Source organism: Callithrix jacchus, chromosome 1, assembly GCF_049354715.1.
Source record: "Callithrix jacchus isolate 240 chromosome 1, calJac240_pri, whole genome shotgun sequence".
Lineage (NCBI taxonomy): Eukaryota > Metazoa > Chordata > Mammalia > Primates > Cebidae > Callithrix > Callithrix jacchus.
In genome coordinates this window covers 139,692,552-139,713,694 of record NC_133502.1, presented here as the reverse complement: position 1 = coordinate 139,713,694, position 21,143 = coordinate 139,692,552, and the positions used below count along the sequence as shown (strand labels likewise).

Sequence of the window (21,143 nt, the reverse complement as noted above, 5' to 3'; positions counted from 1 at the left end):
AGGGATTCAAGGTTGCAGTGAGCCCTGTTTGCACCACTGCACTCCAGCCTGGGAGACAGAGTCTCAAAAAAAGAAAAAAAAAAAAGGTGGGGGGTGGGGAATGCAAAGAATCTCAAATAGCTAATATCTTCACAGTGAAAAATAAATTTGGAGGATTTAGTAGTAGCTGATTTTGAGACTTAGTTGAAATCTAAAGTAACCAAGAGACAGTGGTATTGTCATAAGTAGTAGGAAGTAGAATTTACAAGAGTCAGAAATAGACACACATACATTCAATGGACATTTTTTTTTTAACAAAGGTCCCAAGGCTATCCAATAGGCAAGAGGAAAAGTGTTCAACAAATGGTGCCAAAATAATTATAAATATGGGAAAAAAATGAACCTGGACTCCCCCATCTCACACCACAACAAAATTAATTTGAGATAGTAATAGACCCAGAAGTAAAGACTACAAATAGAATCTAAAAGGAAACAATGTTTTCAGGACCTTGGGGTAGGCAAAGATTTATCAAAGAGGACACAAACAGAAGAAAAATCTGATAAATTTCATCATTATAAATGTCTGCTCCTCAAAAGACTCCTTTAAGAAAATGAAATGGTAAGCCACAGACTGGAAGAAGATATTTTGAATACATATATTTATATGTATCCATATAATTTGTATCCAGAATAAATCCTATAAATCCATAAACCAAAAAGCTCCAGAATCAGGCAAAAGATTGGAGCAGATGCTTCATAAAAGGTATATGAATGACCAGTAAGCACATGCAAATGTGCCCACCATTAATTATATGGGAAATTAAAACCACAATTTTATACCATTTCACACCGACCAAGATGGAAATTAAAAAAAAAAAAAAATGCTGACCAATGTGTGTATCTTCTGGAGCTCTCCTACTGCGGGTGGGAATGCAAACTGGTTATAATCATTTTGGAAAATAGTTGGCGTTTCCCATAAAGCTAGACATAGACTTTCCCTGGGACCCCGCCGTCGTGGGAGAACTGGGTACACCGGTGTACACATTACAAAACTCATCGAATTGCACACTCAGATTGTGTGCATTTTACTGTATCTAAACGTTAGCGCTATAGAAGCAAAACAAAATATAAGATCATAAAAATAAAAGCAATTTCTAGAGGCCCTCTCCGGTTCCCGCGGTTCCCCGGTTCCCTGGATGGGGAGGGAAACGAAACTAACCCAAGGAAGCCCAGCCTCGGCGGCTCTTGCCCGCAGCTAGTTGCACTTTCGATTTTCCCTGTAAAGTTCCTCGCAGCTCCGCCTCTCGTCCGGTATCATTTCTCCGGAAAATCCCTGCTTTCCCCGCTCGCCACGCCCTCCTCCTCCAGCCCGGCTTTAAAGTCAGTGAGGTGCAGCTGCGCGGGGACGCTGCTGGGAGCGGAGGCCGGCATGACCGTCGAGCAGCGGAGCAGCCTGCGAGCCTTCCGCGATTATATCCGGAAGACCCTGGACCCTACCTACATCATGAGCTACATGGCCCCCTGGCTTAGGGAGGGTGAGTGTCCCCAGCGTCGCCCTCCTGCCGGAAAACAGTTGAGGACTTGTTTTTCTCTTGCGTTGTTCCCTTCTTTTAATCAATACAGATAACCTGCCGGAAACCCCAGGTTTGTGGTAATATCTCCGCAGCATTTCAAACTAGAGGTTGTCAGTTTGAGGAGCCCTCACAGGCCCAGTGGGGAAACTGAGTTCCAGCTAGGTGAAGTGACTTGGCTTAAGGGTGCTCATCTATTTAGATTCAAAGTTGGGGAAGAAATTTTGTTTCTCTTTCATTTATTTCACTAATACTAAAGACTGCTGTGTGCTTGGCTGGGTACTGACAGACTGAGAAATATGATAAGGGTTCTTCCTTAGTATACTTTACAGCCCAAGGACTGGGACACAAAGAGCAGATGATGACAGTACTGAGCACAAAATGCGGTTTGAGCTTAAGAGAAGTTGATGCTTACTCTGCGGGTCTTATTTACACTTCCAAAGAACTGGAAGCTGGAGAGGAGCCGGACTTTTCCAGACCGAATAGCTTCAGGTTTTAATACAGGTGTTTCCATCTAGCTTAGGAGACAGGTGATCCTGGGTATTGACCATTTTGTAAATTTGTATCGAATTACTTTGTGCTGGAAATGAAAAAGAGGCTTCTGGGGAACAGGTGAAAGGAGGTGATGCTTAAACTACGTCGCTGAGTGGGGGCCTGGGAATCCTAAAAGTCTCCAAGTGCCAGTTTTTCCTGTTTTTGCAGTTTTTGGAAATTGCATTAAAACCGGCAACTAACTTGGGTGCTACTTGCTCTACAAAACTAAAAGAAAGATTGTGGAATGGCATTCTAGTGACCAGTGTAGCTTGGCACCTGAAGAAGTAATTGGATGAAACACAAACTGGTGTGAATCCCATTTTTTCATGCACTCATATATTGATTTGATACACTTTGATGGAATAAAATAAGCAACTCAGGTGTCAGTATTATGTTAGCATTGGAGGTAATTTACTAAGCACCTATTATCTATTAGGGAGTGTCATATTGAAAGCTGAGGAAGCAATGATGAGCACAGCAGAAATGGTCGCTGCTCTAATAGTGATTAGCATGCATATGCGAATGCGGGTAACAAAACAGTAAATCATAAAGTGCAGTAGTGCTTTGATGGAAAACCATAGGGTACTATCGAAGCTGGGATGTCTACTAGAGTACAAAGGGCACAGCCAAAGCTTCCCAGATATTTGGCATTTGAATTGAGGTCTGGAGTAGGAAATAAAATTAGGTGGAAGGAGAAAATAAATTGCAGTTAGAGGGCTCCTTATGTGCAAAGATCCAAAGTGAAAGAGAAGGGAGAGTGTTCAGGTGTCCAGAAAATATTAGTGTGGTGGCATTGTGGAGAGAGAGAGGGGCAGGAGTAGAGAAAGATGAGACTTGAGAAGTAAGCAGAAGTGGGATATGAACAGTTTTGGTCTTTATCCACTAAAACGTTATAAGGAGAGGGGACGAAAATAGAATTTATGTTGTAGAATGACTTTGACTGCAGTTTGAGGAATGGCTTGGATAGGTACAAGACAGAGGGAATGGCAGATGCAACCATGCCAAGACAGTGGAGTGGAAAACTAAAAACAAACCAGTTAGGAAAATAGGAATCCAGAGGAATTGGGAGAAATGGATGGATTCAAGACACATTTGGAAAGTATAATCAACAGGACTCTTGGGGAGTTGTGGTGAGGAGTTGAGGGTGAGGACAGGGTGGAGAATGACTTCCAGGTCTCTGGCTTTGGTCCTTGAGTGAATAAATGGTAGGTTCTGAGTTAGGAAATGTGGGAAGAGGGACAGGTTTGCAGGCGAAGGTGAAGAATTCAGATTTAAATATGCTGGGTTTGTATGCCTTGGATGTATTCATAAAGAGATGTTTATCAGATTGCTGGCTACACAGGTGTAGAGTTCAGGAAAAAGGTCCAGGGTTGGGGAGATATTAATGTAGAGATTCCTTGCTGAAACAATGAGAGTGGGTGTGATTGTTACTGAAACACCAGGGAATTCAGCCTAGGTTCTCTTGCTGGCTGCACAGAAAGCCAATCACTGAGACAAGTATTGCCAAGGGTTTAATGGGGAGCTGCAGTGGAGAAGGTAGATCAGTCTCAAATCCATCTCCCTGACCCATTAAAATTAGGGGTGTATATAGAAAGAAAATGGACTCTGGGGTAAGGAAGCAATCATGATAAATGAGAGGCCTGACGTCTCATTGTCTGGATGTGATGATCTGATGAGTTTCAGTTCTTTTATACCTTTTGAGAGGCCTGGGGGTCCTTTTCCTGAGGAAGCAACTCAGATAAAACAAATATAACTTTCAAACTGTGTGGTCAGAAGGGTCAATTTCTATGTTTATCCAAAAGAACTGTATATGGGACTATTGTGTTGGTTTCAGTACCCTGCTTTCTATTTATCAATTCCTGTATCATGGGGAATCTGATCCTCAATCTTTCTGGCAGCTTCATGCTGAGGAATGGCATGGTGGGGCAGTTTCATACTATGGGTAACCATGTGGCCACCTAGGAATCAGAAGTTAATCTAATAATACAGATTTCTTCTGATACACAATCTGTATCATTACTGTTCCCCTCTACCACCAAAGACAAATCACAGCAGGATAGATCTACCTGCAAAATAAGCTTCAGTTCCATATACTTGGCTTATTTACCCACACAAAGTGCAGCAAAAATTATTGTCCATATGGGCTCTCCTAACTGGCTTTGCTGGAACCTCTCACAAGGCCATTTCAGTCAAAGCCCTGGGAAAATAACTTGTTCCTCCAAATAAAATAAAACAGGTTTTTATTAAACATATGCAAGAAAACACATTGCCATGAATTAAGAATATTCACAAATAGTTTACAAATTCTGAGAGAAAATGCCTCAAATTCTGTTTATCAGGGTTACTCTACTTAATATACTTTATTCTTAAAGGCTATGAATAGCTTAAAAGAAAAAATTCCCCAGACTCTGAAAAACAAAAATTCTCCAGACTTTTTCATGAAGAATTATTTTAGCCCCACATTTGTTCCATCTATGCAATCAACTCCTGCTGTGTTTTATATTGGGTTACTAATCTTAATAAACACATCAGCCTTTTAATTAAGAGGGACTCTAATTAAGTGTCCTAGAAGTTTTCTGTATTCCAGTGGCACAATCTCCAAAGTTATCAGAAATCTGCATTCAAGAGTCCTTTTCATGAACTCCCCTAAATAAACAAGCCCTGGACTATATCTGATTGTAAGTCACTTTTTGAGAAGAATCAATGTAAAGCAACAATTGTGATGACAAAAGTTTTAGGAGAACCATAAAGACACAGTTGACAAGGAAATTTTTTTTTTCTGTTGGCATACAACAGTTTAACATAATCACCATTACTGACACCATATATGAAGACATATCAGAATTTTAGGAATCTCGTATAGTCCTGCAACACGTGTTAATAGCACATTTATATAAATATAACCTAAAGGAAGTTAAATACTACCTCATATTTGATAATGCTTCCTGTATAACTCTAACAAACCAAAGAAGCCTAACATTTTCTCTTGGACTTCAGTGAACCTAATATACAAAAAAGTTTGAGGTTAAAAAAAAAAGACTGAATTTAGAACTTGAAATTTTTGCTGTTGGTAAGTCTGTCAATTATCAAAGATTTAAGACTCTTGATATCACAAAATAGGATCATAGGTCAATATAAAATAGTTATTCATTTAGCCAAAAAGATAAAACACATTTACTTTTTGATAGGAGACTCAGTTTCCTGAACAATAAGCCCTAATAAAGACAGCATGAGGCCAGCTAAATGTTGCTTCCCCTTTCTTTTCTTCCCCCCACAGTTTATTCAAAAGGTAAACAAGTATTTTATCTCTTATTAATATAACACAAACATTTTATTTAAAAGAGAAAATTAAATTTTACTTGTGTATGGTATATTATTAATGTTAAAGCTAATTTTAATAAAACCTTATAAACCTAATTTTAATCATTTTGACTATAAGGTACAATTTCTGTAAACATTTCATAACCTTTTATGATTTTCTTAGAAGAGTAATGCTCCAAGAAAACCCTGTTATTATGACACAGGGGCCCTGACACTGACCTTACATCAGTGTGCTTTTGATATTAGTGTTTAATTTATAGAAAAACCCTGAACCAGCTGGTGGGGTAACTCACACCTGTAATCCCAGCACTTTGGGAGGTCAAGGCGGGTGGATCATGAGGTCATGAGTTCAAGACCAGCCTGACCAATATGGTGAAACCCCATCTCTACTAAAAATACAAAAATTAGCGGGGCATGGTGACCTATAATCCCAGCAACTCAGTAGGCTGAGGCAGGAAGTCGCTTGAACCCAGGATATAGAGGTTGCCACAAGCTGAGATTGCGCCACTGCACTCCAGCCTGGGTGATAGAGCGAAGACTCTGTCTCAAAAAAAAAAAGAGAGAAAAACCTTAAACTAATTTTATAACTCAAAATCAGCCCTTACAACCTCACATGCCCACTTTTTCTGCAATAGTTCCTGGGCCTAGCGGGACTGAATGGTTTTAATTTTTAGCCCTACGTCTCATGAGAGCAGTTCATTTGGATTGTCACCTTCTGCTGAGTCTGAAGACGAGGCTTCAGTTGGTGTCAGTGCTCAAGATTTAGCAGGTATTGGTGTCTTTCAGACCCAGGAGTCTAACGCCTGTAACTTTGCCCAAGAATTATTTAATAGGGTATTTATACTGCAGAAAATCCTGTCATTCTCTTTAACATGTCACAAAATAAAACCCTGGGATTTGGTGTCCAGTAGTTACTGCCAGAAACGCTTCAACCCATTGTACAATCCATTGTATTAAAATGGTTAGGTTACTCCTTGCACATATCAGATTATGAGCATTTTAGTGACAAAACTGACCTAGAGCATCAAACATGTGGTAGGTCCTGTGCCAAAATTATTAAAGTAAGATAGTTAACTTTTCTCTTCATCATTTAAAGAAAGTGGTAAACACACTTATCAGTTTTGGAAATTCAGTATGAGGATAAATAATCTTTCATTTAAAAAGTATACAACACAACAAGGACAAAGTGAGAATAAGCACACAGCAATTTCTTTTCAGTCATTTTAAAAGAGCCTCATCATACATTTTGGTTCTAGATACAGTACTGACAACTGATTTAGGTAACTTATACCACTAGAATCTTCCAACACTTGTTCGTATTTTGTTTTCAAGTATACACATGAAGGCCCATCAGTGATAAAAGGCTTAGGATTAAAAAAACTGAGAAGTCTCATAATTTTTTTAATGACTTAATCCAAGTAAATGTTATTTAATTTTAATAATGGTAAACATAACTAAATTAGTTTGAGAGAAAGATCAATCAATATAATTTCCTTATTGAACAAAGTCAATTTTTTCTGAATATTAAAACTTTCCATCCATAGAGCATTTTTTCCTCATTAAAGGAAAATATCTGAAACCACCCAAATCATTGATTGAATTGAATTACCTTGGAAATAAACAACATTTAAACATTTTTTTACCTACTTTTCCAAATAACAGAATATATAATGTACTATTTTTGTTCAGAACTTTTAAGAATAAACCTTTTATTATTTTTTGCCAGGAGCCTTAAAGCCCTTATAGCTCTCTAGTTCATTATAGGTAAGCAAAACCAAAGAAATTTTAAAGACTGGTGTCCACCATCAATTTTGGGAGGCTTGAGAAAGGTAACTTAGAACTGTAGCTAAGTAGAGCAAATGATGAGTTGCTGGAAATGCATAGGAAACAAAACGACTATTCATGGAACCAAATAAAAGCCTTCCATTAGAAACTAAAAACCATCAGTGGTTTTATAAATATGTATATATAAGTAAAACCTAAAGAAGAACAAACAGCAAATAAATGCAAATTAAAAGAAACAGGAAACCAACCCCAAATTCTTCTCCTATTCAGTTTACCTTAGAGGCTACAGTGTTACCCAGAGCCTTAAAAAACACATGATGAATATTTTGTTTCTGATACACAATTTACTGTCTTTAGGTTCACTAATACCACTATGTATTTTGTGCAGTTAAGAAATTGACTTTAGGCTGGGTGTGGTGGCTCATGCCTATAATCTCAGCACTTTGGGAAGCTGAGGTGGGTGGATCACTTGAGGCCAGGAGTTCGAGACCAGCCTGGCCAACATGGTGAACCCCCATCTCTACTAAAAATACAAAAATTGACCAGACATGGTGGTACACACCTATAATTCCAGCTACTCAGTAGGCTGAGGCAGGAGAATCGCTTGAACTTGGGAGATGGAGGTTGCAGTGAGCCGAGATCACGCCACTGCACGCCGGCCTGGGTGACAGAGCGAGAATATGTCTCAAAAAAAAAAATCACTTTAGGTATGTGATCAGTAAGTATTATACTTTAATGCTAGTATATCTATGCAGAAGAGCAAATGTAGTGTGAAGCAATGTAAGCATGTAGGTGAAATTTGGCTCTTGCTATATCTGGCTTCTATCTGGCTTCATGCTTAACTATATTAAGAAAGAATTGCCAAACTGCCAATGTGTTTCTTTACAATATGTCTTATTTTACTTTCATCAAGACTAAGAGCTTTATGAGCAATGTTAATTAGCCACATTTCTCCAATATTGTATTGGGTTTTAAAGGGATATTATTTAAACCTCTTAAGCTTTGTATTTTCTCTCTGTGTACATAAAGATAGACACACAGATAGGTAATAAACTACATATGACTTATACCATCTATGATATACTTTAACTTTCCTATTTGTCCTGGATTTTTTTTTTAACAGTCATTTTACCTGAGGACAAAAATTTACCATATAAGATGTTTTGTCATACAAAATTATTTTCTTTTTTTCTTTTAATTGCATTTTAGGTTTTGGGGTACATGTGAAGAACATGCAAGATAGTTGCATAGGTACACACGTGGCAGTGTGATTTGCTGCCTTCCTCCCCTTCACCTCTATCTGGCATTTCTCCCCATGCTATCCCTCTCCGACATCCCACCCCCTGCTGTCCCTCCCCTATTCCACCCAACAGACCCCAGTGTGTAGTGCTCCCCCCCCTCTGTCCATGTGTTCTCATTGTTTAACACCCACCTATGAGTGAGAACATGGGGTATTTCATTTTCTGTTCTTGTGTCAGTTTGCTGAGAAAGATGTTCTCCAGGTTCATCCATGTCCCTGCAAAGGACACAAACTCATCATTTTTGATTGCTGCATAATATTCCATGGTGTATATGTGCCACATTTTCCCTGCCCAGTCTATCATTGATGGGCATTTGGGTTGGTTCCAGGTCTTTGCTATTGTAAACAGTGCTGCAATGAACATTCGTGTGCATATGTCCTTATAGTAGAATGATTTATAATCCTTTGGATATATACCCAGTACTGGGATTGCTGCATCAAATGGAATTTCTATTTCTAGGTCCTTAAGGAATCGCCACACTGTCTTCCACAATGGTTGAACTAATTTACACTCCCACCAGCAGTGTAAAAGTGTTCCTTTTTCTCCACATCCTCTCCAGCATCTGCTGTCTCCAGATTTTTTAATGATTACCATTCTAACTGGCATGAGATGGTATCTCAATGTAGTTTTGATTTGCATTTTTCTAATGACCAGTGATGATGAGCATTTTTTCATATGTTTGTTGGCCTTATGCATGTCTTTTGTAAAGTGTGTTCATATCCTTTGCCCACTTTTGAATGGGCTTGTTTTGTTCTTGTGAGTCTGTTTTAGTTCTTTGTAAATTCTGGATTTCAGCCCTTTGTCAGATGGGTAAACTGCAAAAACTTTTTCCATTCTGTTGGTTGCCAGTTCAATCTAATGACTGTTTCTTTTGCCGTGCAGAAGCTCTGGAGTTTGATTAGGTTCCATTTGTCTATTTTGGCTTTTGTTGCCAATGCTTTTGGTGTTTTGGTCATGAAGTCCTTGCCTACTCCTATGTCCTGAATGGTTTTGCCTAGATTTTCTTCTAGGGTTTTTATGGTGTTAGGTACAGATGCCTCCTGCTGTATTCTTTTTGCTTAGAATTGACTTGGCTATGCAGGCTCTCTCTTGGTTCCATATGAAGTTTAAGGTGGTTTTTTTCTAGTTCTGTGAAGAAGGTCATTGGTAGCTTGATGGGGATAGCGTTGAATCTGTAAATTACTTTGGGCAGTATGGCCATTTTCACGATATGGATTCTTCCTAACCATGAACATGGAATGTTTCTCCATCTGTTTGTGTCCTCTCTTATTTCATTGAGCAGTGGTTTGTAGTTTTCCTTGAAGAGGTCCTTTACGTTCCTTGTTAGTTGTATTCCTAGGTATTTTATTCTTTTTGTAGCAATTGTGAATGGCAGTTCATTCTTGATTTGGCTCTTTTTAAGTCTGTTATTGGTGAATAGGAATGCTTGTGATTTTTGCACATTGATTTTGTATCCTGATACTTTGCTGAAGTTGCTTATCAGTGTCAGGAGATTTTGAGCTGAGACGATGGGATCTTCTAGATATACTATCATGTTGTCTGCAAATAGAAACAATTTGGCTTCCTCCTTTCCTATTTGAATATGCTTGTTTTTTTTTTCTTGCCTGATTGCTATGGGTAGAAATTCCAGTACTATCTGGAATAGGAGTGGTGAGAGAGGGCATCCTTGTCTAGATTTCAAAGGGAATGCTTCCAGTTTTTGCCCATTCAGTATGATATTGGCTATTGGTTTGTCATAAATAGCTTTTATTATTTTGAGATATGTTCCATCAATACCTAGTTTATTGAGAGTTTTTAGCATAAAGGGCTGTTGAATTTTGTCAGAGGCCTTCTCTGCATCAATTGAGATAATCATGTAGTTTTTGTCTTTGGTTCTGTTTATGTGGTGAATTATGTTTATAGACTTGGTATGTTGAACCGGCCTTGCATCCCCGGGATGAATCCTACTTGATCATGATGGATAAGCTTTTTGATGTGCTGTTGCAATTGGCTTGCCCCAGTATTTTATTGAAGATTTTTGTGTCTATGTTCATCATGGATATTGGCCTGAAGTTTTCTTTTTTTGTTGAGTCTCTGCAGGGTTTTGCTATCGGGATGATGTTGGTCTCATAAAATGATTTGGGAAGGATTCCCTCTTTTTGGATTATTTGGAATAGTTTCAGAAGGAATGGTACCAGCTCCTCTTTGTGTGTCTGGCAGAAGTCAGCTGTGAACCTATCTGGACCTGACCTTTTTTTGTGTGGTAGGCTCTTAATTGCGCCTCAACTTCAGATCTTGTTATTGGTCTACTCAGGGTTTTGACTTCTTCCTAGTTTAGGCTTGGGAGGAGGCAAGTGTCCAGGAATTTATCCATTTCTTCCAGGTCTACTAGTTTATGTGCATAGAGTTGTTTATAATATTCTCTGATGATGGTTTGAATTTCTGTGGAATCTGTGGTGATTTCCCCTTTATCATTTTTTATTGCATCTATTTGGTTGTTCTCTCTTTTCTTTTTTATCAGTCTGGCTAGTGGTCTATTTTGTTGATCTTTTCAAAAAACCAGCTCTTGGATTAATTGATTTTTTGAAGGGTTTTTCGTGTCTCTATCTCCTTTCGTTCTGCTCTGATCTTAGTTATTTCTTGTCTTCTGCTAGGTTTTGAGTTTTTTTGATCTTGTTCCTCTGGCTCTTTCAATTTTAATGATAGGGTGTCAATTTTGGTTTCTGCTTGCTTTTCATGTGGGCACTTATTGCTAAATATTTTCCTCTAGAGACTGCTTTAAATGTGTCCCAGAGATTCTGGTATTTTGTGCCTTCGTTCTCATTGGTTTTGAAGAACATCTTTATTTCTGCCTTCATTTCATTGTTTATCCAGTCAGCATTCAAGAGCCAGTTGTTTAGTTTCCATGAAGCTGTGCGGTTCTGAGTTAGTTTCTGAATTCTGAGTTCTAACTTGATTGCATTGTGGTCTGAGAGACTGTTATGATTTCCATTCTTTTGCATTTGCTGAGGAGTGATTTACTTCGAATTATGTCGTCAGTTTTAGAGTAGGTGTGATGTGGTGCTAAAAAGAACGTATATTCTGTGGATTTGGGGTGGAGAGTTCTGTAAATGTCTATCAGGTTTGCTTGTTCCAGGTCTGAGTTCAAGTTCTGGATATCCTTGTTAATTTTCTGTCTGGTTGATCTGTATAATATTGACAATGGGTGTTAAAATCTCCCACTATTATTGTGTGGGAGTCTAAGTCTCTTTGTACGTCATTAAGAACTTGTGTATCTGGGTGCTCCTGTATTGGGTGCATATATTTTTAGGATCGTTAGCTCTTCTTGTTGCAGTGATCCTTTTACCATTATGTAATGTCCTTCTTTGTCTCTTTTGATCTTTGTTGCTTTAAAGTCTGTTTTATCAGAGACAAGAATTGCAACGCCTGCTTTTTTTTTCCTCTCCATTTGCTTGGTAAATCTTCCTCCATCCCTTTATTTTGAGCCTTTGTCTATCCTTGCATGTGAGATGGGTTTCCTGGGTACAGCACACGGATGGGTTTTGTTTTTTTATCCAATTTGCCAGTCTGTGTCTTTTGATTGGGGCATTTAGTCCATTTACATTAGGGTTAATATTGTTATATGTGAATTTGATACTGCCATTTTGATGCTAGCTGGCTGTTTTGCCCATTAGTTGATGCATAGTCTTCATTTTGTTGATGCTCTTTACCATTTGGTATGTTTTTCGAGTGGCTGATACTGGTTGTTCCTTTCTATGTGTAGTGCCTCTTTCAGGAGCTCTTGTAAAGCAGACCTGGTGGTGACAAAATCTCTGAGTACTTGCTCATTTGCAAAGGATTTTATTTTTCCTTCACTTATGAAGCTTAGTTCGGCTGGATATGAAATTCTGGGTTGAATATCAGCCCCCACTCTCTTCTATCTTGTAGGGTTTCTGCTGAGAGATCTACTGTGAGTCTGATGGGCTTCCCTTTGTGGGTGACCCGACCTTTCTCTCTGGCTGCCCTTAGCATTTTCTCCTTCATTTCAACCCTGGTGAATCTGACAATTATGTGCCTTGGGGTTGCTCTTCTTAAGGAATATCTTTGTGGTGTTCTCTGTATTTCTTGGACTTGAATATTGGCCTGCCTTGCTAGGTTGGGGAAGTTTTCCTGGATAATGTCCTGAAGAGTATTTTCCAGCTTGGATTCATTCTCTTTGTCACATTCAGATACACCTATCAAATGTAGATTAGATCTTTTCACATAGTCTCATATTTCCTGGAGACTTTGTTCATTCCTTTTTGCGTGTTTTTCTCTAATCTTGGCTTCTGGTTTTATTTCATTGAGTTGATCCTCAATCTCTGATATCCTTTCTTCTGCTTGGTCAATTCAGCTGTTGAAACTTGTGCATGCTTCGTGAAGTTCTCGTGTTGTGTTTTTCAGCTCCATCAATTCACTTATATTCCTCTCTAAGTTGTCCATTCTTGTTAGCATTTTATCAAATCTTTTTTCAAGGTTCTTAGTTTCTTTGCATTGGGTTAGAACATGTTCTTTTAACTCACAGAAGTTCTCATTACCCACCTTCTGAAGTCTGATTCTGTCATTTCATCACACTCATTCTCCATCCAGCCTTGTTCCCTTGCTGGTGAGGAGTTGTGATCCCTTGTAGGAGGAGAGGTGTTCAGGTTTTGGGGGTTTTCCTCCTTTTCGTACTGGCTTCTTCCCATCTTTGTGGATTTATCCACCTCTTGTCTTTGTAGTTGTTGATTTTCAGATTGGGTCTCTGAGTGGACGTCCAGATTGTTGATGATGAAGTTATTTCTGTTTCTTAGTTTTCCTTCTAACAGTCTGGCCCCTCTGCTGTAGGACTGCTGAGGTCCACTCCAGGCTCTGCTTCCCTGGGGATCACCTGCAGGAGCTGCCGAACAGTAATTGTTGCTACCAGTTTCTTCTTCTGCTATCTTTGTCCCAGAGTGATGCCTGCCAAATGTCAGTCTGATTTCTCCTTTTTGAGATGACTCTTTGGATATATGGGGGTCAGGGAGCTGCTTGAGGAGATGGTCTGTTCTTTATATGAGCTCAGGTGCTGAGCTGTGAGCTCCATTGTTCAGAGCTGCTAGGCAGGTACGTTTAAGTCTGCTGCAGCAGAACTCATAAACCCCCTTTGTTCCCCCCAGGTGCTCTGTCTTGTGGAGTTAGGGCTTTATTTATGAGTATCCATTGTGCTGCTGCCTTTTTTTTTTCTTCAGGGCTGCCCTGCCCAGCAAGGAGGCAGCCTAGTCACTGTCTGCCTGCAGAGGCTTTGCTGAGCTGTTGTGGTCTCCGCCCTGCTGCTGTGTGAACTTCCCCGCAGTCCTGTTTATATGGGTGTGGTTAGAACTGCTTCGGCAATGGTGGCCTGCCTCTGTAATGGTGGACTCTCTCTGTAGTGGCAGGTTGCCTCGGCAACGGTGGGCTGCCTCAGTAATGGTAGACTCTCTCAGTAAGGGTGGAGTGCCTCAGTAATGCCAGACGCCCCTCCCCCCACAGAGCTGGACCGTCTGGGGTTCAGCTGTTCTTGTAGTGAAACTCAACCCAGGGCTTTTCCAATTGCTGTTTTGTGGCGGGGGGGGGGGGGGGGGGGAGGAGGGACCCGGGGACCCGCTGAGCCTGATCACCTGGCTCCCTGCCTCAGAGTCTTTTTTTTTTTTTTAAGTTCAACTGTTGACTCTCTCCCAGGTGTTCCAGTCGCCTGCTGAAAAGGTGCTGGGATCTGTGTGATATTCTGTGCGGCGACCCACTGCGCTGGCTGAAACAATGGCGCTGCCTGGGTATCTCCTGGCCTGGCTCCCCGTTTCTGTCCCCTGTTTAATCAGATGAATGGGTGACTCTGCCTTCCCAGAGCTCCAATCCCCAGCTTAAAAGGGCAACCAGACCAGTGTATTTTGTACAGAGAACTGCCGTGCCGGCGACCGGTGCGGCTCCTCCGCCTGGGAATCTCTTGGTCTGTGGGCAATAAAGATTCGTCTGGAAATGCAGCGTCCACTCACCCTCTGCGCTTTCACTGGGAGATGCAATCCTGAGCTGCTCCTAAACCGCCATCATCCCCCTTCCGACAACAAATGTTTTTTCAAAAAGTTTCCTTTTAATTTACAAAGGCTCTCAGCTTTCTCACTGACATGAATCTAGCTGCACCTTTCTGATAACGGTGCCACTTGGCACCTCCCTAAAGATGGATGCTCTGCTTGATGACCCATTTGTGACAAAAAGAAATATAGCAGCTGCATGTCTTAGAATGCTCTTGCCAGCCCAAAATTATTTTCTTTATAACCTTCTTTACCAAAAATACATCTTCATATTCATAACTTTCTCCACATCTCCCTCTTCTACTTACTGGTTTTTTCTGTCTTGTTTCATAAGTAACCTTTCAAGTCCATAATTTGAATTATTAATAAACTTTAGATAACTTCTGAATTAGATAAAATTATTTTTTTCTGAGTAAAACACACATTGTCTTTTGCACATTTTATATACAGAATTACATATGAACTAGAACATTTATCCTTAGTAACAACCTTAAATTTTAGTGAAAACCTAGGAAGCAAGAAATCTTGAGCTTCCTAGCAGATATTAGTACTTAATAGATGAGAACCATTCCACAATTTTTACAAACATGTTCCCCACATCATAACCATTTCTTAATTAGAAATAACTCAAGCATCCAATGATTATATGTCCTATTATGCCAAAAGTTCACCTACAGTACTTGACCGTTTACATTTTATTTATTTTAAGCAGTTTATCCAGATTATTTCTGCATCATTTCCTTGTTAACCATTTATTACCTCTGAATGTCAGGTGTTCACCTAAATAACCTTAAAATTAACTACATGGACATTTTTGCCAGTAACTCAGAAGATAGAGCTGTTTTTATTAACACCATCAAATTAGTCTTATAAAGAATTCACGCAAATATTCACTGGGTTTATTGTTTTATAACCTTCTGCCAAACTCTGATACCTCAAAATATCTAGCTGAGACAAATATAAAATCCAGACAAAAATGTATGCTGACAATTCTGAAGACATTTCTATTTTTATTTTACCAATAGTTTTTTTTGAGATGGAGTCTCTCTCTGTTGCCCGGGCTGGAGTGCAGTGGTACAATCTCTTCTCACTGTAACCTCCACCTCCCGGATTCAAGCAAGTCTCCTGCCTCAGCCTCCCAAGTAGCTGGGACTACAGGCCCATGCCACCACGCCTGGCTAATTTTTTGTATTTTTAGTAGAGACAGTTTCACCATGTTGCCCAGGGTGGTCTTGATTTCCTGACCTTATGACCTCAGCCTCCCAAAGTGCTGGGATTATAGGTATGAGCCACCATGCCCAGCCTTATTTTACCAATAATTTTAAAGACAGCTTGTTTATTAAAGATTTACTTAAGTCATGTGAACTTGAAAAACACTCTGGACTTAATTTATGAGCAATCTTCTATTTATAAGCCAATTTGATAGGTATAATATATAACATAGTAAATGTACATCTAGATAAACACATCTAAACATGTATACACACACAAAGATCCAATAGCTTTTACGTTGGAACTCTAACCATGAGATAGCAATATGATCTCACCAATCTACAGCCAAGTCCACATGGCTAAACTTTGTTTGCCCAAGTTGATAATTCAGTGAAGGCTGTGAACCACAATTTTGGGTAAAGTAGTTTCCATGGTAGTTTGATTTTTAGAAGCTAGGTTCCAAAGAACCCTGGGGCAAACAGCATTACAGAAGAACATCATAGAAACTACTCACCAGGCCCCACCCTGCTCAGGACAGCAGCATAAAAGCAGAACACACGGAACTCCACCTGGCTTTCCCATTCAACAGTCAACTCCAGATTACAAATAATATTGGGGCAAACAGTAGTACAAAAGTATATTTGTTTACTGAATTCTCATTTCCTATGACTAAATTCTCACACACACACACACACACACACACACACACACACACACAGTCACTCACACACTCACTCACTCACTCTCTGTCTCTCTGGTACTCACCAAAACAAAATTCAACTGCTCTTGCAACAGACAAGCCCTAACAGTGTCCAGACTGTTAAGGTTTGTTAAGTCAAGATGCTTTTCTCTCTTAATTGGGCTTTATTAACCTGCAAACAAATTTCTTAGGGATTTTCCAAATTGAGAGGAGCTGTTCCCACTGTTTGGTACCCAAAAAAGACACTAACTTGGCCAGACACAAACACAGCAATTACAAGCATGCTCCCTAGAGTATCATTTTGAAAGAGTCAGGGTGCTTCTCTTTCTTAAACAGTTAGACTTGTTTAATCTGCAAATGGAAACTCCTTTAAAATTTCCCAAACTGAGAGGAGCAGATGCTGCTGTCTGGGCCAAAAAAGGACACTTGCCTATCCAGATGCCAATGTCACATTTCAAAGGCTGTTCTTCCTAACAATCAGGAACTCAGTTGGGGATGGCAGAGGTGGGGCCAGAGAGACCAACACTCGCTTCCAGCCAAAACTGGGTGGGCAGTTGCTTAGGAGCGCTTCTGAGACTCCAGGACCACAGCAACCCAGCCTTGAATAACATTTTAGTTAGGGAACCAAAGTCTGTTACGGAAACACCAAAAATCTGTTACTGAAGCACTGGGGGTTCTGTGTGGCCTAGGTTCTGCTGCTAGCCACAGAAAACCAAACAGGGAAACAATGTGTATTGCCAGGGAAGAAAGCTTTAATTGGGAGCTCCAGCTGAGGTGATGGGAGATTGGTCTCAAATCCATCTCCCTGATGCACTAAAATTAGGGGTTTATATAGCAGGGAAGAAATGTAACTGTGTAGGAAAACAGGAAGTCAGGAGGGGTAAGAAGCAATTGTGATGAATGAGGGGCCTGGCCTTTCATTGTCTAGAGGTGATAATCTGCTGAATTTTAGTTCTTTGTTACTTTTTAAGAGATATGGTGGGCTTTTTTGCTGAGAAAAGATCTTAGCTAAAACAAATGTAAGATTCAAGCTTGAAGACCTTAAGGGTCAATTTGTTTATCCAGAAGAACTGTCTATGGGACCATAATCAGTTTCAGGATTGGTGTTTGGAGGTTGAATAGAAAGAGCCTGGGATGGAATCCTGTGCAAGCCCTCATTTAAGAGAGGAGAAAAAGAGACTGGGAAAGAGTGCCACACATGTGGGCAAGGAGGCATCACAAAAACCAAGGGAGAAAGATGCGGTGGATAAGATGGCTGAATGATGCTGAGAACCCAAGCTGTGTCAGAACTAAAAATAACTTTCCCTTGACTTTGGCATTATTGACTTTTGGGGCAACCCACAGGACTAGTTTCTGTGGAGTAGGGATGAAGGTAAAGGGATAAGATGGTTGGGAAACTAACGCAAGACTAGACTGAGGAATAAATAGATAAACGTAGGCAGTTCTTTTGAAAACATGATCATCAAATTAAAAATTCCAATGGAAGTAGTGTTTAATAGCATCTTCACACAAATCCAGACTATATAATTTGGTTACAATGTGGGTTCCAAGAAAGCGAGAAGACAAAAGAGAAGCAAAAATAAATGGAAAAAATAGAAAATTTTACTTGTCTAAGAAACAGCACTTTGTATGTGAGTTTAATAAGAAGGGAATACACTAGTAGGATTTTCATATTTCTGAGATGAAGAAATAATCATGTAAGCATTCAAGAAAAACAAATACGATTACTCAGGTTTCCTCTAATGGAATCAACATCAAGTTGGTCTCTAACTTCTCTGCAACTCTAATGTAATTAGAGTAAAACTGTGTGCAGCATTTTGAAGATAAAGTCACCCCAATTTTATATTCAGCCAGGTCTTTATGAAAGCAAGAAGAAAATATTACAGTGCATGTGGGGTCTCATATATATTTCCTATGGAAATTACTGGAAATGTGATTCCAAACAATGAGAATTGAAAAAAAAATTAATAGCTTAAAAAAAGGAGTTCTTATAATGCAAGAATTGGTCATGAATGTTGAAACTAGGCATGTAGAGTTGATTTTAAATAATTTTATAAATTTGTCCACAAAAGTAAGTGTAATAGTCAAGCATTTTTTAAGAGAGGATTTACATATGGTAAAAAAAATTTAAAGTTGGATAAAAATGTTAGATTGAGTCTGTAAGGAGCTAGGGAAAATTATGATAAATAAGAGTTCCATCCCTTGTCTCTAAAGGGGGAGACTTGAAAGATACTGTTTTCCACTTGCTTCTGTAGTTTTAAAAGCTATGTGAATGGTTACAGCTAATGCTACAGCAGTGTAAAGGAGGTTATATATGTTTTGTTATTCTAGAGAAGAGAAAAGAAACTAGTAGCTTAAGCTAACCAGAAAATATAGGAAAGGGAAATATAAAACAAGATAACACAAGGAAAGCTAGTTCTATCAGTTATGGCCATGTAATTAGGTCAAATGTCTTTTAAATAAGTTTAAATGAGTCAGAAAGCAGAATCCAGGGTTTTGTCATTTGCCAAAGACCCATGTAAAGTATATAACATAGAAAAAAAAAAAAAAAACCGGGGCCAGGCTTGGTGGCTCATGCCTGTAATTCCAGCACTTTGGGAGGCTGAGGTGGAAGGATTGCTTGAGCCCAGAAAATGGAGCCTGTGGGTGGTGGCTGTGATCATGCCACTGTACTTCAGCCTGGGTAATGGAGCAAGACCCTGTCTCAAAAATAATAAATAAAAAAGAGATAAGGGACAAAGATATATTAAATGCATACAAAAAGAAAGCAAGAATTATACTTAAATTTCACTAGCAGAAAGTATTAAGATAAAAAGATAAAGGTATTGAAGCGGAAAAGGCCAAGAAACAAACCTCTTGAACATGGAACTCGGAAGGAAGTGGTGATTTATTTGGACGGGAGCTGCAGCAGCATAGATGCCTAACAGCCAAGCTCCCCTAACAAAGAAAATCCCTGCCCTTTTAAAGGCTAACAACTCTAGAAATTACATGTGAAATGGTCTTGGGCTTACAACTCTAGAAATTACATGTGAACGCGTCTTGATCCATGAAGTAGGTGTGGGGTATGTGACTTAGGTGGGGGTGTGATCATGTTGAAGTAAAAACAATGCCTTCTGGAGATTGCTCCATGCCATGCTTGCAATCTATAGGAGGGTGATTGAGCCCCGGTCTGCCAGCCTTTACTTCTCCTACTGAAATGCAATATAGAAGTCTAGGGGGAAGGGCTTTTAGAAGCTTAAGAGTCTTCTTCCTCAGTATTAAGATATCACAGTGAAGATTTGGTACACATAAATTTTTGTTTAATAAATATCAGAAAAAGTCAAAAAGTGGGAATTGTAAGACATCTTTATTGGTACTGTTAAGTCAGATAAATGATAATAAATATATAAATGATCCGTTTAATGTAATAAGGTTGATTTAATGTCTATGTTTTTTGTGTCATATAGCGAATATATCCTTTTCCCCAATTCTTAAAAACCTTTGCCAAAGTGATCATATATGAGTTACAGATAAATCTTTAATAAATTCCCAAAGCATAACTTTTATGAGTTTTATTTTTCAATTTGTAGGCTTCTGTGACTCTGGGCAAATGTCTTAATTCCTGTATGCCTCAGTTTCCTCATTTGTAAAATCAGAATAACAACTGTGTTTGGGTGTTTTGAAAATTATACTGCATGACATTAAATTAATGTTAACTATTATTCTGCATACCAGAAATTAATCATAGGTTTAAAAAAATTACCATATAGTTTCAAAATAGCATTCTTTTGAGTAACTCCCTATCAAAATGAGAAAAGCTAAACAAGTATAGCTACTTTCCAAAGTAAGCATAGCAATCAGCCCACATATTATATATTTTAAGATGTAATAAGCTTTTAATCAGAATTTATAGCCTAAATGGATTTATCAGTATTTCAAAAGAATGAAAACTAATAATTAATTTGATTTAAGTAATTGCAAAAATAACAGCATAACTCTGAAGAAAGCAAATCGCCTAAAATAAAGAACATAAACAACATTCCCCCAAATTACCAGAACTCACAGAGTTCAGTCTTGTTGGGATAGATATGTAAAGTAAAATTGGAGGCCAGGCATTTTCATCTACTGGAAAACAAGTGAGATTATGCTGGAAAAAAACAGTATTTTCATTTACTGGAGAAACAAGCTAGATTATATAACATTTCCCTAAATGCATAAAATATTCTTACAAATCCAATTTAGAAAAAATGTGAATGACCTCTCAAAACTAGCTGTGAGACATGAACAGGAAATGTTTTAAGAAAAAACCAAAACAAAAGACACTGGCCCAAAGTGAAAAATGTCCCACAAGAAATCATTAAAAGCAGTGAAGTTTGTTTGGTCTGTTTTTGTCTCTCAGTTTTGCAAAGGTTATGAAGATTGAGCAAATTTAGCACTATGGAGGGAAACAGCATTCATACATTATGGATGGAGGGTAAGTTAGTACAGTTTGGAACATAGTTGGGCAAAATGTATTAACATTCATTTATTCATTTATGGATTGATTGGTTGAGACAGAGTTTTACTCTGTCGCCCCTGCTGGAGTGCAGTGGCATAATCTCAGCTCACTGCAATTGCCACCTCCCAGATTCAAGTGATTCTCATGCCTCAGCCTCCTGAGTAGCTGGGATTAGAGGTGCAAACTACCATGCCTAGCTAAGTTTCATATTTTTAGTAGAGATGGGACTTCACCATATTG

The 21,143-nt window shown here is 39.0% G+C and overlaps 1 protein-coding gene across 2 annotated transcripts in view; it reads left to right on the top strand.

The window, feature by feature from the left end:
• Positions 1 to 1,345: 1,345 nt before the first annotated feature.
• RIGI (RNA sensor RIG-I) overlaps positions 1,346 to 21,143 on the top strand; it is a 72,102-nt gene continuing 52,304 nt past the window's right edge. For both annotated transcript variants that reach the window (XM_078370513.1, XM_035307516.3), the window contains exon 1: positions 1,346 to 1,514. In XM_078370513.1, coding sequence (XP_078226639.1) covers positions 1,409 to 1,514 — 106 coding nt within the window. In that variant the 5' untranslated portion in view covers positions 1,346 to 1,408. The remainder of the gene's footprint in view (positions 1,515 to 21,143) is intronic.